This window comes from Octopus sinensis, linkage group LG8, assembly GCF_006345805.1.
Source record: "Octopus sinensis linkage group LG8, ASM634580v1, whole genome shotgun sequence".
Classification (NCBI taxonomy): Eukaryota; Metazoa; Mollusca; class Cephalopoda; order Octopoda; family Octopodidae; genus Octopus; species Octopus sinensis.
This window is the reverse complement of record NC_043004.1, coordinates 74489450-74506266: the sequence shown is the minus strand read 5'-3', so window position 1 is coordinate 74506266 and position 16817 is coordinate 74489450. Positions and strand designations below refer to the sequence as shown.

The following is a 16817-nucleotide window of genomic DNA, read 5'->3' as shown; positions in this document are numbered from 1 at the left end:
ACCACTGGGTCATTGTGCCTCCACTATATATATATATATATATATAGAGAGAGAGAGAGAGAGAGAGAGAAAGAGAGAGAGATGTGTATGTATAGATAGATATAGATGTATATGTATGTATATATATATATATGTGTATGTATATGTGTATATATGTGTGTGTATGTATATATATATGTATATATATATATATATGTATATATATATGTATATATACAAATATATATTGTCTGTATTTATGTATATATATGTGTGTATTTATAAATATATATGTATGTATGTATTTATAAATATATATGCATTCGATTGGAAGTTGTGTTAACCTCATGAAAGGATGGTTTCATCCAAGGAAATACTGATTCAATACCTAGTACTTGGGGGGAATAAATTTCTTTGAAATAGTAGGTATATGTAAAAAACATATGGTCTGCTATAATGAATCCATAAATGCATATAAAACATCCAAGGGTATATTTTTCCCCTCTGAAGACATTATTCTCAGATTATATGAATTTAATATTTACTTAAATTTACTGAGTATTAATTGAAACAGCTGTAGGGATGATGATTAATTTGCTGTTGATAATAAACAATTATTAACTTCCCAGTCTCCATTTTCTCTTTTTTCTTTCATACATACATACATATATAACTCCTTTTTTTTCTCTCCTTCTTTCTCTCCTTGTTTTCTGTGTCCCTTTCTGTAGAAGAGCGTAGGCTCAAAACATAAAAGACTTTTTCTATTCCTGAGCGTTATACTAATACATCTGTTTGTTTTGTACACCACCCGTCTTCGTCTTTTGTGTTTATTCCATAAACTCTCCCTATATATATATTCATTCATATATAGATATGTATGTATTTATGTCTGTGTTATATGCTTTCATTTCCTCAATAAGGTCTGCATTCCTAAACAATGGATGTGTGACAGTGACGATGACTGCGGTGATAAATCAGATGAAACACGCGAGGTATGCCTTCAAATTGAGTGTTCAAAAAAAGAGAGAAAATTCCGCTGCAACAATTTATTATGCATTCCAATATGGCGAGTCTGCAATGGAAGAGATAATTGTGGAGATGGTTCAGATGAAAATACTCATCACCTTTGTAAGTTTGGTTTTGTTATTCACCTGTTGCCCCTCACCCTCAGAATTACTCTAAAATCAATGAGGCTTTCAATGTGTTGATCATCAGCTCTTGCCCAGTTATAGAAAGCAATTTGTGGCAATGTCTAGTTGTGCTTATTTAGCAAATAACTTCAATGTGGGACCAGGACAGTTATGCCATGGGAGAATAATTTTGGCCATTCAAGAACACACTTTTACATTGGCATTTTGTTTATTTCCCGACAGCGTTGTTGTTCTTGTTGATGATGGTCATGGTGGTGGTGGTGGTGATGAGTACCATCTTGAATTCTAGGGCTTATAGGACCAGTTGCCCAATTCCCATGGCGTGTGGGTGACCAAGGCCATAGCAGTCCCATCCACCGCAATGGGGTGCCGGTCTGTCGTTGCAAGGTTACACATTTTCAGCTGGGTGCACAGAAGCAACAAGAAATAAAGTGCTTTGCTCAAGAACCCAACACACCAACAGTTCTAGGAATCAAAGCCACAATCTTGCAGCCCAGAAGACAGCACACAAACAACTTGGCCATATGCCTTCCCCTTCACCATTCCCACTTTTCTTCAAAGATGAACAATCAAGCCATTAGATTCCATTTGAATTTACTTCTCTCATATTCAAGCCGTGCCTTCGTGGTTTGTGTATTCGGCCTATGATCTGTTGACTTGGTTAACTGGAGCCTTTGTTGCCATCACCAGTGGAGTGCCAGTTAGTTTGCATATCCAAGCAGTTCTTTCCCTGCCGTTCTTTCTTTCACAGACCCAATCAGGATCCTCTCTACACTAATCTAGTGCTACCTTCCTGTCAGCCTTCTTCTTGCACTTTCTCTCCATACTGGCTCTTTACGGTATCACAATATCAACCAGACTATCAGGCGCTGTTAGACACCACTGGTCACAATGCGCTTCCAGTTCTGTCTTGATGACATTGTTCTTTTTCACTTTGACCGAAATTGCTTTACTAAATTGTTTACGCATTGTCATGGAGGCCATCCAAGTAGCCTTTTCCGATCTTTTGGATACCACCCGGACTCGCTCTTCAGATAATTTAAATAGAAATAATCTAAGGGAGCTAACTCAAAGTGACCAGTTCCATGTATTTGAACAACATAGACAAATAAAACTGGCAATTCATTGGTTACAACGATTAGTATTCCGGTTGATCTGATCAATGGAACAGCCTGCTTGTAAAATATATGTAAGTGGCTGAGTACTCCACAGACACGTGCACCTTTGTTGTAGTTCTCAGGGAGATTCAGTGTAACACAGAATGTGACAAGGCTGGTCCCTTTCAAATAAAGGTGCAACTCATTTTTACCAGCAGAGTGGACTGGAGTAACATGAAATGAAGTGTCTTGCTCAAGGGCATAAGGCATTGCCAGGAATCGAACTTATGATCAGGATTTAAATATCCCAACCCTGAAGCCATGTGCCTTCACACTACATAAACCACTACGGGTATGTCAAATGCCATGCAGGATAAATTCTTGGTTTCTTAAAATCATCGCTGCTCCTAGAAGATGTTTAATAGTTACCAAACAGCAATGAAGACCAGCTCCACTTAAAAGAGAGGGAGAAAATCACATGATAGTCCATGTCTGTCCTTTCATCTCTGGACAATAAGCTTGTCCTTTTCCTTAATGGTATGTCTAAGGCAGCGAGCTGGCAGAATCATTAGCATGCCTGGTGAAATGCTTAGCGGTATTTCATCTGCCAATTCGTTCTGAGTTCAAATTCCGCCAAGGTCGACTTTGCCTTTCATCCTTTCGGGGTCGATAAATTAAGTACCATTTATGCACTGGTGTCGATATAATCGACTTAATCCGGTTGTCTGTCCTTGTTTGTCCTCTCGTGTTTAGCCCCTTGTGGGTAGTAAAGAAATAGAACAGGTATCTCAACTGTGGACATTTGAACTCTTGAAATTATCTCCCGTGCTCCAGTATGGTCGGTTTTCATTACCATTTCCTAAGGCAGAGATAATTTTAATGATCTTTTATTGTTTCAGTCATTAGACTGCGGCCATACTGGAGCAATGCCTTAAAGAACTTTCAGTTGAATAAATTGACCCCAGTACATTTTTTTAAAGCCTGCTACATATTCCAGCAGTCTGCTTTTGCCAAACTGCTAAGTTATGGGACATAAACACACCAACAACGGTTGTCAAGCAGTGGGAGGGTAGGACAAACACAGACACAAGCACACACACACACACACACACACACACATATATATATATATATATATATACACTACCGTCAGAAATTAATTAGCACCCTTGATTTGCTCTTCACTCAAGGTATGTGCTGTCACCTAGTGGCCATATCTCGAACTATTGCTTTGTTGCGAGTTCACTGTTGCGCAGAACGATGACGTAACTTTGTTTGCAGAGCAGTTTGAGAGTCTACAGCCTTATGATGTTGACATAGCAGTGCAACAACAACTTGGAGTGCGGATGCAGACAAATCTTCCTTTGTTTAATAGATATAGGTAGCACCTCGCAAGGACCGAAATCACACCATACTAAGTTTTCTCATCGCGTAAGACATTTTGAACAGCTGATAGGTTAATTGATTTAACCTATTTAATGTAGAAATTTGAGAAGTGCTAATTAATTTCTGACGCAAGTGTATATATATATATATATATGCAAAATATGTATGATGGGCTGCTTTTAGTTTCCATCTACCAAATCCACTCACAAGGCTTGGTTGGCCCAAGGCTATAGTAGAAGCACTTACCCAAGATGTCATGCACTGGGACTGAACCTGGGACCATGTGGTTGGGAAGCAAACCTCCTTCTGCCCAGACATGCTTATCCCTATATTGCATCAAGAACTTATGTTCTATGGTATTTGATACACCTGTACTTGCTCTGTAAATGTTGGATACCCTAGGCCACCCACCCATTCTGTCACCCTTCAATTCTATGCCCTTTCTCTTTCTCTCAATACTATCACTAATTCTTGTCCTCCCACCCTGTCAAACTTTCCCAGCTTCCCCTCTTACCATTCCCTCATTCCCCTGCCCCATATCATTGTTCACACTCTCTCCTCTTCTCCTTTCATTATACAAACTACTTTAAGCCCTTGGCAGCCTTGTCCATTTATAAGACAGCATCACTGGTGCTGCTGTCACAGGGAAACAGGCACCCAGTTCACTCTGTGGAATGGTTGGCGGCAGGAAGGAAAGAATGCCAAAAAGAAGGCATTGGTACAGGCACATGACTCTGTCAAATTGTTTGCTTCCTTTGAGCAGGGAACATGTATGTTAGATGATGATGATGATGATGATAGTGGTGGTGGTGGTGGTGAGAAGGAGGAGGAGGTGGAGTATGTGTGGGCAACTGAATAACGCAGCATCTCCACTTCCAAACTTCACTGTGCTCCATGTTAAAAGCCATTTGTTAATTGAGCCACCAAGACTTCCAGTAAATAGCAAAACTGCAGTGATTTTTCATTAAACCATTATTAATCTGCTTTCCTTAGGCGAACCAAAGGAAGAAATATGTGAACAAGATCAGTTCAAGTGTACAACTAAAGAGTGCATCGATTCATTCAAAGTATGCAACGAAATAGCTGACTGTGCAGATAAATCTGACGAAATAGGATGCAGTAAGTATCATTTTATTTTTCACCAAGCAACCCTCAACAAGAATATTTAAGAAAATATTCAACAAAAAGTATTAGGAATTCAATAAAAATCATGTTTGTTTGGTATAGTATATATATATATATACACACAGAAACAGATATATTTAAGAGTTTGCAAAGAATTTGAGATGAACCAACTTATTTTCTAGCATTTTTTATTTTGTGTGTAGCTAAGGATTGTTTACTATATTAAGGGACAGTGTGGGGGATTGGTTGGGATAGGTGGAAGGAAGAGCAATGTGCAATTAAAAGAATTTTTTTTGTTTCTGAGCTAGTCTGTCATGGTTCAGTGGTTTTGGGGACTGGTCTTAAAGGTCAGAATGGTGTGTGTGTGTGTGTGTGTCTGTGTACGTCTCCATGTGCGTGTGTATATACATATGTTTGTGTTTGTGTGTGGGAGCCGTTTTTGATTGGTCCCAGAGTTTGTGGTGTGTGTAAATGTGTCTGTGTGTGTTTTATATTTGGTAGGATGGTGTGTGTGTGTGTGTGTGTGTGTGCACGTTTGTATGTGTGTATGTGTGTGATTAATATTTGTTAGGATGTTGTGTGTGCACATGTGTGTGTCTATGTGATTTTATTACTGGGGTACGCCAACATAACATGGCAGTCCTGGACACAGATCGTGTCGTATAGCCAGCTGGAGACGATGTCTCCTGGGGCTAAATTACAGCAACATTAGTCCTAAACCAGGACTGCCATGTTATATTTAATATAGTAAAGATTATAGTAATCTTTACTATATTAAATAATAATTATATAAAAACTCCAGGTGGGATCTTGGAAAGCTTATCTATAACTTGTATATTTCTTTATGTTCTACAGTTAAAAATGCTGGTGCCGTCAACTGCAGCATTGATAATGGAGGGTGTCCCCACAATTGCACGGATCTCGAAGGAGGTGGTATGATATGTTCCTGTCGAAGCGGTTTCAAAATGAAAGATGGAAAGACAAAAGAATGCGTGGGTAGGTAGAATAATACACCTGTCTTTGGGGTTCCCTCACCTGTCTTTGTATTTTGCATTTTGTTCTTTGAACAGTTTTGAACCATTTGTAGAAAGAAATTGTCTGCTTTGCTAAATTCTTGTGGATGTTGTAGTTATACTGTCAATTAAGAGAGGGATTTTCCATTGGAGTTGAAGGGCCAACAGAGATACCACAAACGCATTTTATCCCGTCTTGATGGTGTTGATGATGATGACAACGATGAGGGAAATGATGATGATGACAATGACAACAACGACCACGATGAGGATGAGGATGAGGTTGATAATGGTGATGGTGATGATGATGCGGAGGAGGAAGAGGAGGAGGAAGATGGTGGGGGGATGGTGATGGTGATGCTGATGCTGATGATGATGCGGAGGAGGAAGATGGTGATGGTGATGGTGACAGATGATGATGATGATGATGATGATGGTGGTGGTGGTATTGATGATAATGGATGATGGTGATGATGATGGATGATGGTGATGGTGGTGGTGCTGATGATAATGGATGATGGTGATGGTGATGATGATGCAGAGGAGGATGATTGTCAAGGTCTTTAACTTTCTGCCACTTTCTGCAGACATAAAACAGAATCAAGATGGAAGTAAGGCAACCGTAAGGCATTGATTTAAATTGGAAATTCTCTTTTTCAGATGTTAACGAGTGTGAACTTTCAAATAACAAATGTCCTCAGCTCTGCAACAACATAAAGGGTTCCTACAAATGCCTGTGCCACGAAGGGTTCCAAGATCCTTTATTACCCACTCCCAAATGTAAATACACAAGTAAGTAAATTAACATACCTGTGTGTGTGATTATATGATTATGAGATTGTGGCTTCATGATCCTAAGAATGTGGTTTCGATTCCTGGACTGGGCAACGCATTGTGTTCTTGAGCAAGACACTTCATTTTGTGTTGCTCCAGTCAACTCAGCTGGCAAAAGTGAGTTATCTTGCAACAGACCAGTGTCCCATCCAGGGGAGAAGTATACACACCATGGGAACTGGGAAACCGACCCTCATGAGTGTATCTGACTCAGCAAGGATCTTTATCCTGTCTATCCCATCCACACGGGGACCTTTGTATCCAGTTTTCTGAAGTACATGTCTGGTCATGAGGAAATATTATTTTACTCAGAAACAGATGAGGGTTGGCAACAGGAAGGACATCCAGCCACAGAAAATTCACCTCAACAAATTCCTGTCCAACCCATGCCAGCAAGGAAAAGTGGGCATTAACCCTTTAGCATTCAGATTAATCTGTCAAATATAATACTTATTTAGTCACATTGTTTCGAATTAATCCTGCTTTATCTCATAGCTTTGAGATTCTGAGGATATAATTGTTTATTTTCAGAATGACATTGTAGGGTAGGTGTGAGGGGCTGGATTTGGCCAATTTAAATATTTGGGCCAGATACGGCCAGTTAAATGCTAAAGGGTTAAAACGATGATGTTGATGGTGTTTATGTTGTTTTTTTACAGAGGAAGGCAAAATAAGCATCTTCATGTCTGTGGGTAGCGGCATCCGAAGATTTGATCCCATAATCAAAGAATACATGAGCACCTTACTCTCCATACAAAAATCGCAGGGTTTAGCGGTCGACATTGAACGGTCAACCCTTTACTGGACAGATATGATCAGCAAAACAGTGATGCGTTCTTATATTTCTCAAAAATCTGATAATGTTGGAATCCCACAAGACCTGAAGATCAGTAATCTAGACGAACCAAATGGCATTTCCATTGACTGGACATCAGGGTAAATAACATTATAGCCAACAGCAAAGTATTCTTTTCTTATTCATTATTTCATTATTTCTGCAAAATTTGTTTTTGTGTTTACAAAATAACTCTGTGTATGTGTGTGTGGTGTGTGTGTGTGCATGTGCGTATGTGTGTGTGTGTGTGCATGTGTGTGTGGCACCTTGAGCAAGTGTCTTCTACTTTAGGCCCAGGCTGACCAAAGCCTTGAGGTTAGTAAGTAGATTTGCTAAGTGGAAACTGAAAAACTATATATTTATATTTATATATATATATATATATATAAATGTGTGTATGTGTGTAGGTGCATACGGGTTTGTGTGTGTACATATATGTGTCTATGTATGTGTGTGTGTGTGTGTGGTGTGTGTGTGTGTGTGTGTGTGTGTGTGTATGTATGAACTTACGATTTGTTCAAATATGTTTGTGACATATTTTAACTTCTAAAGGCAAATTCAGTGCAGTTTACCATGGAGAAAAAATTCTTGCTTATGGTAAATGGTGTGAAAACACATCTGCTCGGTGTCTCCTCCTAACAAATTCCTAGATGTGTTTCTGGCACCTTAACCTTCCTCAGAAGGAGATACCAAGAGAGATAACCCTGGGCAGATTAGAAAGCCATAGCTTTATCTTAGACCAGCTAAGCACCAGGCCAGAGCAGATACAATAGTAGCAGCACTAAGCAGAAATTAGATTCGTTCAAAAATATATTTTAACTGACACATTTTCACTTCTAAAGGCAATTTCACTGCAGTTTACCACGGAGAAGAATTCTTAGGCATTAGAGGAATCAGATGTGGTGCGCAAGACTGTGCTGGTATGGTCATGTGATACATATGGACGAGGACAGCTGTGTAAAGAAGCGTTGTTCTCTAACTGTAGAGGGAACCTGTGGTAGAGGTAGACCCAGGAAGACATAGGACAAGATGGTGAAGCATGACCTTTGAACTTTGAACCTCACAAAATCAATGACTAGTGACCGAGACCATTGGTGATGTGCTCTGCTTAAGAGGATCTGTCAAGCTAAGTGCAGCCATGCTGGTGGCACATAAAAAAAATCAACTTTTGAATGTTGGGCGTCATAGAGGCAAAGTGGCTGAGTGCCTTTCAAGTGTTGGGCCTCATGGATGTATAGTGGCTGAGTTCCTTTTGAGTGGGCCTCATGGAGGTGAGGTGGATGAATTCTTTTCAAGTGGTGGGCCTCATGGGGGCAAAGTGGTCAAGCTCCTTTTGAGTGTTGGGCCTCATGGAAGCAATGACCAAGACCTTTGACATTATGTCATGTTTGAGAAAACCCATCAAGCGGAGCAAAATCACTGTCATGGTAGATACCAGTGTCATGCAAATCGCACCTGTGCCAGTGGTCCATAAAAGCATCCATTAGAATCTTGGTGGGGTTGGCATTAGGAAGGACATCCAGTCATAGAAAACCATGCCAAATCAGACTGGAGCCTGGTGCAGCTTTCCAGAGTGCCAGCCCAGTCAAAGCACCCAACCCATGCCAACATGGACAACGGTGTTAAATGATGATGATGATGATGATGATGATGATGGTGATGGTAAAAGGAGTAAGAATGTCTTATCTGCTCAGTGTCTTCCCTGGTGAACTCCTTGGTTAAAATGCAGCGAATTTGCCTTTAGAGGTTAAAATATGTCACAAACGTATTGGAACAAACCTAAAGTTTGTTTATTTCTAATTACTGCCTAGCACTCCTACTACTGCAAGTATAAGTATATGTGTGTGTGTATATATATAATGTATATATATAATATATACATGTATATATATATATATACATATATATATATATATATATTATATATATATATATATATATATATATATATATATATATATAATATGTATGTGTATATATATATATATGTATGTGTATATATATATAATATATATATATATATATGTATGTGTATATATATATAAACATGTATGTGTATATATATATGCATATATGTATATATATATGTACGTATATATGCTGATACCTTGTTGAAACCATTCTGTACACAATAAAGTGGTTGGCATCAGGAAGGGCATCCAGCCATAGAACCCTTGCCAAAACCGACAATTGGGGCCAGTTGCAGCTTGCCAGCTCCTGTCAAACCATCCAACCCATGCCAGCATGGAAAATAGACATTGAAAGAAGATGATGATGTTGATGATGATTATGATGCCTATATATATCTTTTATCTTTTATATATTAGTCACAACACATACAAAAGGCATGAACCAAAAGCCTTTGTCTAGAGAAAAGACAGAAAGTGACATGTGATCTCTAGTTCTCTCCCCCACCCCCACCTTTTCACTTGTGTTATATATGTCAGACCTACCTTATGTCAGATCCTAATAGCTGGCCATTAGGGTCTGACAAGCTGTATGTAAAGCTAAGCACTTTTGTAGGATGTGAAATCTGGGTAAGCCAATGAACCATCCATAACTAACTTTATCTAAATACTGTACTGCTCTATGACTTAGAGTGTGGGTTCTCTTTCAGATTTATGATTTACTGACAATATGTGTGTGTGTGTGTGTGTGTGTGTGTGTGTGTGAATGGTTGTGTGGTAAGATCCTTGCTTCTCAATCACACAGTTCCAAGTTCAGTCCCACTATGTGTGTGTGTGTGTGTGTGTACATATGTGTGTATTTGTGCATGAAGACCTTTCACCAAGTGTCTATGAACAAAATTCCATTCTCAAAGCAGCAGTCCATCTGATGCCATGATTGAGGAATAGAAGCCAGGAATACACACAAAAACAATCTTCTTAACTAAATGGTCGTATCTTATTTTAATTTGATAAGCAGGTGCCATTTATTCTTTTCTTTGACTTTTATCATTCCTGATAAATTTTCAATAACTTCAGCAGCAATAATGTTAATTTCATATTTTCCTCTTTTTATAACAGGAATGTTTACTGGACTGACTCCAAAAAGAAAACAATATCTGTGGCGGCTAAAGATGGAAGATACAGATACACTTTAATCAAAACAGAACTTCGTAGACCTTATGCTATTGTCGTTAACTCACAGACTGGGTAGGCATTTTCATTCAAGAGACACATTATTGATCACTCATTATATTCTTGAGGTATTTTCACCTGCCCTGTTTTGAAGCCATAACGAAACACCAACCTCAAAGACAACACTAATTTTGACTGGAATATTTGCAAACATAAAGATTTTCTCTTTCTTTTTTTTCATATATCAATGATTTCACATATTTCATCAGAATGTTTTGTCATTGGCTTAGTGACATACGGATCATGTTGATCAGTTATAGCAAACATATTTTATTTTGCATTTACAGATGGTGGGGTTGGTTGTGACCCTTATGTTACCATTGGTGGTTGGGTTGTAATTGTTGAGTTAGTGAACAAACATGTATTTTATTGGTTGTGTGAATAATTGGAAGCAAAATCCATGAACATTTGACTGAAATATTTATTGTTGCACATAAAGACGATTGTGATTGGACAGTCATCAGGTGAAGGGGATGCTCTGAGAATGAAGCTGCCAGAACAAGACTCGGCTGGGCAAAGTCCAGGGAGCTTCTACCTTTGCTGGTAACGAAGGGCCTCTCCTGCAGAGTGAAAGGCAGATTTTATGGTGCTTATGTGCGAACAGCCATGCTACATGTCAGTGAAACATGGGCTGTGACTGCATGGGCCGGCAAAGCTTGAAAGAAATGAAGCTGGTGTGTTTCACTGGATGTGCAATGTCAGTGTGCATGTACGACAGAGTGTTTCTCAGGAGAAAAACTGGGTAGAAGAGGCACCAGATGTATAAGAGGCACCAGATGTACAAGAGCACCAGATGTACAAGAGGCACCAGATGTACAAGTGGCACTAGATGTACAAGTGGCACTAGATGTACAAGAGGCACCAGATGTACAAGAGGCACCAGATGTATAAGAGCACCAGATGTACAAGAGGCACCAGATGTACAAGTGGCACCAGATGTACAAGAGGTACCAGATGTATAAGAGGCACCAGATATATAGGAGGCACCAAATGTAGTGTGCAACAGAGGAGAGTGCACTGGTATGGACATGTGATGCTTATGAATGAGGGCAGCTGCATAAAGAAGTGCCAATCACTAACTGTGCAGGAACCAGAAGAAGCAGTAGACCCAGGAAGATGTGGAACGAGGTGATGAAATATGATCTTTGGATGTTGTGTCTCACAGACGTGACGACAAGTGACAACATTTTGGCCATGTAGCATTTATAGTGTCTTGCCATGAAACTTGTCTTTGTTGCCATTTTCAACATTTAGAGAATGTTCAAACATTTATGGAATGGCACTTGTGACACTCAAACATTTAGGGGATGGCACTTCAAACATTTAGAAAATGGCACTCGTAAAACTCAAACTGTTGTCACTAGAAAATTTGATGCGTTTTTATTCGTCTGCACACGCTTTGTTGCAAGTACAATGTAAGATACATGTGTTTTTTTTTTCAGTAGATGTTTAACCATCAGGCAGACTGACAGACTGACAGACTGACATACTGACAGACTGCTGAGCAGGGGTCAGTACTCTCAGTGATAAACATTTCAGAAACTGGGATAAGCTCTAACTGATGAGTTTAAGGGTTTTAACTTTTAAAGCTTTTGCATAAACATATACAGACGTGGCTATGTGGTTAAGCAATTTGCACCCCCATACAACATGGTTTGGAGTTCAGTCCCATTGCATAGCACCTTGGGCAAATGTCTTCTACAATAGCCCTAGGCCAACCACAGCCTTGTGAGTGGATTTGATTAGACTGAGACTGAAAGAAATCTGTTATATTGCAAGTTACTAGGTGGCGCTGTCAATGCAGGTACCACTTAAAAAAGCATCCCATCCACACTGTAAAGTGGTTGGCATTTGGAAGGGATTCCAGCTGTAAAAACCTTGCCAAAACTGACCTCACCTGTGCTTGTGCCACGTAAAAAGCACCCAGTCCACTCTACAGGGTGGTCGGGGTTAGGAAGGGCATCCAGCTGTAAAAGTTCTGCCAAAACAGACACAGAAGTCTGGTGCAGGCTTCTACTTGGTTGGCTCCTGTCAAACCATCCCACCCATGCCAGTATGGAAGGCAGACATTAAATGATAATGATGATGATGATGAGGATGATGATGATGATGGTATATATATATATATATATATATATATATATATATATATATATATAATATATGATATATATGTATATATATACAGAAAGAGAGAGAGAAAGAGGGTTCATGGCCTGGTGGCCTAGTAATTAAGGTATTGCACTCACAGTCACACCATCATGGGTTCAGTTCCTATTGTGTTCTTGACCAAAAGACGTCATTTCACTATTTTACGTTGCTCTGCAATCACTTCATTGTCTGACATTGTACACCTGTCCAGGCACACTTACACACCTGTACAAGCACACTTGCGCACCTGTACAAGCAATGTCGATTCGATAGAGGGAGGGAGTTAAAGTACAGCTTATATATGTTTGATCCCTATAAACAAATCATCTGCAAATTCCACTGTGCCACTAACCGGGTGTATTTAAGGGGTGTGAATCAACTTGCTTTGTACTTTCTTGGGAAACCCCAGCATTTCTAGGGATTTTCTGTTGTTATGTAACCCAAAGCAAGGAGGACAATAGGTAAAAACAAAAGTTCCTCACCTGAATTTAGTAGTTGCATATTTTCCATTAGTTCTCCATCAATGCTCCTAACTCCCCCAATATTTGATGAAATATTCATATGCACTGATCAGTTGATCTCTTCATCATGGCATCATTTTTGCTTCCCATGGATTATAATTGTATGTGACCCATTAGGGTTATGCCAGGTTGCTCTTTTCCTTCGAATGCTCCACCAGTATTCTTTATTTTCATGCATGTGTGTATGCTTCTTCCTCTTCCTTCTCTCTCTCCCGTCATCATCATAACTTTTATGCTTGTTTCCCATGCACTTTTTCAGCTGGATGTACTGGACAGATATAAACAGTTACAACCCAAGATAGAAAGGTCTTGGATGACTGGTGAGAGAAGACAGGTTCTAGTGAACAAAGAACTGGCACGACCAAGTGGAATTGCCATCGATTACTTCATGAACAATCGTGTGTTCTGGTCTGATTCCAAATTCAACAGAATCCTGTCAATGAAACCGGATGGCACCGACCAAGTGGTTGTTATTGGAAATGGTATCAGATTTATTTATTTTTGCTTATGAAGGGGCAAGGGATAGGGGCAGTGGTTGGGAAGCAAGCTTCTTACCACACAGCCACAAATAAATCTTTTTTCATAGAGTAAATCAATTTTGTTTCCTATACAATGATGTATGTACACTATTTGAAGGTATAAAAAATGCATGGGTACATTTGATGGGTACCCTAATTTCAGCAGTGCATATTCAGGTAAAGAAGGTTTTAGTGCATTAAAACTTATGCGTGATCTAACTTGGGTTCAATGGGGATATTTTTTGAGACAAATTTTTTGGGGAAAAAGGTGTATCTTGCATGGCATCAAATACAGTGTGTACATATTCTCTTTATTCTTTATTTGTTTCAGTCATTTGACTGTGGCCATGCTGGAGCACTGCCTTTAGTCGAGCAAATCAACCCCAGGACTAATTCTTTGTAAGCCTAGTACTTAGTGGTTCAGCAAAAGAGGCCGATAGAATAAGTTATGCAGACATAAACATACCAGCATATATATATATATGATACATTGTTTTTCCACCCTCCTTTGTTTTCTTTCCTCGTTTGTTTCTGAAGAAGAGCACAGGTTCAAAACATCAAAGATTATTCCATTTTTCTTGAGCATCAAACATATACCCGTTGTCATTTCAGCAATTAACCCAGTGAGTATTGACCTGTATGAAAGTGAAATATACTGGGTGTCCCAAAATGAAGGCAAACTGATGCAAATGGATAAATTTGGACGAGGTATAAATGTTACTCTGAGAGACCAACTCTTTTCTCCAAGCAGTGTTAATTGCATTCCCACCATACAAGTATCCAAAAGGTAAGTGATCTCTCTTTCTATCTTATTCCATCTCTCTCCCTCCTCCCTCCCTCCCTCTCTCCCTCTCTTCTCTCTTCCTCTCTCTCTCTCCTCCATCTCTCTGAATTTCTGTTTCATTGTGTATGTCTGTATAGTGGATTTTTTTATTCATTGCCTGTCACCAAGCCTAACATGTACACTCATCTTGAACTCCTTATGCTGCCTCTCTCTCTCTCTCTCTCTCTCTCTCTCTCTCTCTCTCTCTCTCCCTCCTCCCTCCTTCCCTGTTCTCTCCCTTCCATTCTCTCTTCCTCTCTCTAATCCATCTTCCCTGAATTTCTCTCTTTCACTGTGTATGTATGCATAGTGGGTTTTTTTATTCATTGCCTGTCACCAAGCCTAGCATGCATGCTCATCTTGAACTCCTCATGCTGACTCTCTCCCTCTCCCTTTCTCTCTCTCTCTCTCTCTCTCTCTCTCTCTTTCCTGTTCTTCTTTCTATACAATGTAATGTAAGTCAGAAGAAATCGCTCGACCAACCATCAAACCAACCAACCAGCCAACCAACCAACCAACCAACATTTATTTATATATAAATCAGCTTCTAGTTACATACAGACGTTTGTTATTTTGTGTTTGTTTTGTGTAGTCACAAGCGAATGTGCTTCAGAAAAGACATGCAGCCACCTCTGCCTCCTGATTCCAAAGGGTTATCGGTGCGCATGTCCTGATGGCTCCAAGTTTATTGAAGGGTCCACTACAATGTGTGATGCAGGTAAGAATAGCATTTTTGTGATTAAGCTAATTTTTTTAATTATAATTAATATTGAATAAATTAATATTAAAAAATAATTAATATTTATAATCATTAGTAGTAAATGATGCATAATTAGTGATATGGATTAATTGGAACCATATAGGAAAACCTTTGTATTAATATGGCCCCTGAAATTAATCAGGTAAATTATCGATAGTTATATAGGTGTGCGGAAAGTAGCTGTATGGTAACAATTTTACTCCCCAACTTCACGGTTCCGGGTTCAGTCCCACGTGTGGCACCTCTGAATGCATCTCCTACTCTACCCTCAGGCCAACTAAAGCCTTCTCGTTGCATTTGGTAGATGGAATGGAATCTGGAAGAAGCCCTTGTGTGTGTGTGTGTGCGTGTGTTCATGTCTTTGTGTCTGTGTTTGTCCTTCACCACACTTGACAACTGGTGTTGGTTTGTTATATATACTCCTCATAACAGAGGCTAATAGAATAAGGGCCAGGTTTTTTAAAATGTAAGTACTAGGCTCAATTCATTGAAATAAAATCATCAAGGTGGTGCCCCAGCATGGCCACAGTCTAATGACTGAATCTAGTAAAAGACAAACAATAAAAGATATTTAATGGCTTAGGAAGGGCATCCAGCTGTAGAAACTCTGCCGATCAAGATTGGAGCCTGGTGCAGCCATTTGGCTCGCTAGCCCACAGTCAAAATCGTCCAACCATGCTAGCATGGAAAGCGTACGTTAAACGATGATGATGATGGTTTATAACATTTTTTTTTCCATAATGAGATAATAAACCAAGGCTGTGTAGATTTTAGAACATTATAAATATTTATAAATATTCTAAAATCTACACAGCCTTAGTTTGTTATCTCATTACGGAAAAAAAAATGTTATATACACATGCTGATATATGACCTAAGTTGGACCCCTTATTCGCATAATCACCGAACCCGGAACTTAACTATGGTCTATCCATAGCACTTATTAGCATTACCTGACACCTTTGGATCTCACTAACACCATTACTACTCATAACCCATATATATACATCTAAACCCATGCTAGCATGGAGAACGGACGTTAAACGATTGATGATGATATATACACATATACATAAATATACTTATATATACTTATATATACATATATATATATATATATTTATATATACATATATATATATTATATTATATATACATATATATATAAAGGATATATATATATATATACACATATACATAAATATACTTAATATATATATATATAATATACTTATATATACATATTAATATATATATATATATTATAGGAGGCGCAATGGCCTAGTGGTTAGGGCAGCGGACTTGCGTCGGAGGGTCGCGGTTTCGATTCCCAGACCGGGCGTTGTGTGTGTGTTATTGAGCGAAAAAAAACACTAAAAGCTCCACGAGGCTCCGGCAGGAGGTGTGATCCCTGCTGTACTCTTTCACCACTCTAAAGGCGGTGCTCCAGCATGGCCACAGTCAAATGACTGGCAACAAGTACA

General features: G+C 39.1%; 2 protein-coding genes across 2 annotated transcripts in view; both read left to right on the top strand.

Moving 5' to 3' along the window:
• The first annotated feature begins 886 nt into the window (after positions 1 to 886).
• LOC118764584 (low-density lipoprotein receptor-related protein 8-like) lies at positions 887 to 13534 on the top strand. The gene is made up of 7 exons (XM_036505462.1): positions 887 to 1107; positions 4607 to 4732; positions 5594 to 5734; positions 6412 to 6543; positions 7245 to 7521; positions 10447 to 10575; positions 13492 to 13534. Exons 1-7 carry the CDS (start codon positions 921 to 923, stop codon positions 13532 to 13534), a joined length of 1035 nt encoding a protein of 344 aa, XP_036361355.1. The 5' UTR covers positions 887 to 920.
• LOC118764586 (low-density lipoprotein receptor-related protein 2-like) overlaps positions 13532 to 16817 on the top strand; it is an 8714-nt gene continuing 5428 nt past the window's right edge. Inside the window, exons 1-3 of the mRNA XM_036505464.1 lie at positions 13532 to 13714; positions 14363 to 14537; positions 15166 to 15291. Of these exons, the coding sequence (XP_036361357.1) occupies positions 15279 to 15291 (13 nt within the window). The 5' untranslated portion in view covers positions 13532 to 13714; positions 14363 to 14537; positions 15166 to 15278. The remainder of the gene's footprint in view (positions 13715 to 14362; positions 14538 to 15165; positions 15292 to 16817) is intronic.

Coding starts and splice junctions, on each gene's coding strand:
- LOC118764584 (XM_036505462.1), top strand. CDS start 921: ATGTGTGACAGTGACGATGACTGCGGTGATAAATCAGATGAAACACGC. Junction 1,108..4,606: donor TGAAAATACTCATCACCTTT/GTAAGTTTGGTT, acceptor TGCTTTCCTTAG/GCGAACCAAAGGAAGAAATA. Junction 6,544..7,244: donor TCCCAAATGTAAATACACAA/GTAAGTAAATTA, acceptor GTTTTTTTACAG/AGGAAGGCAAAATAAGCATC.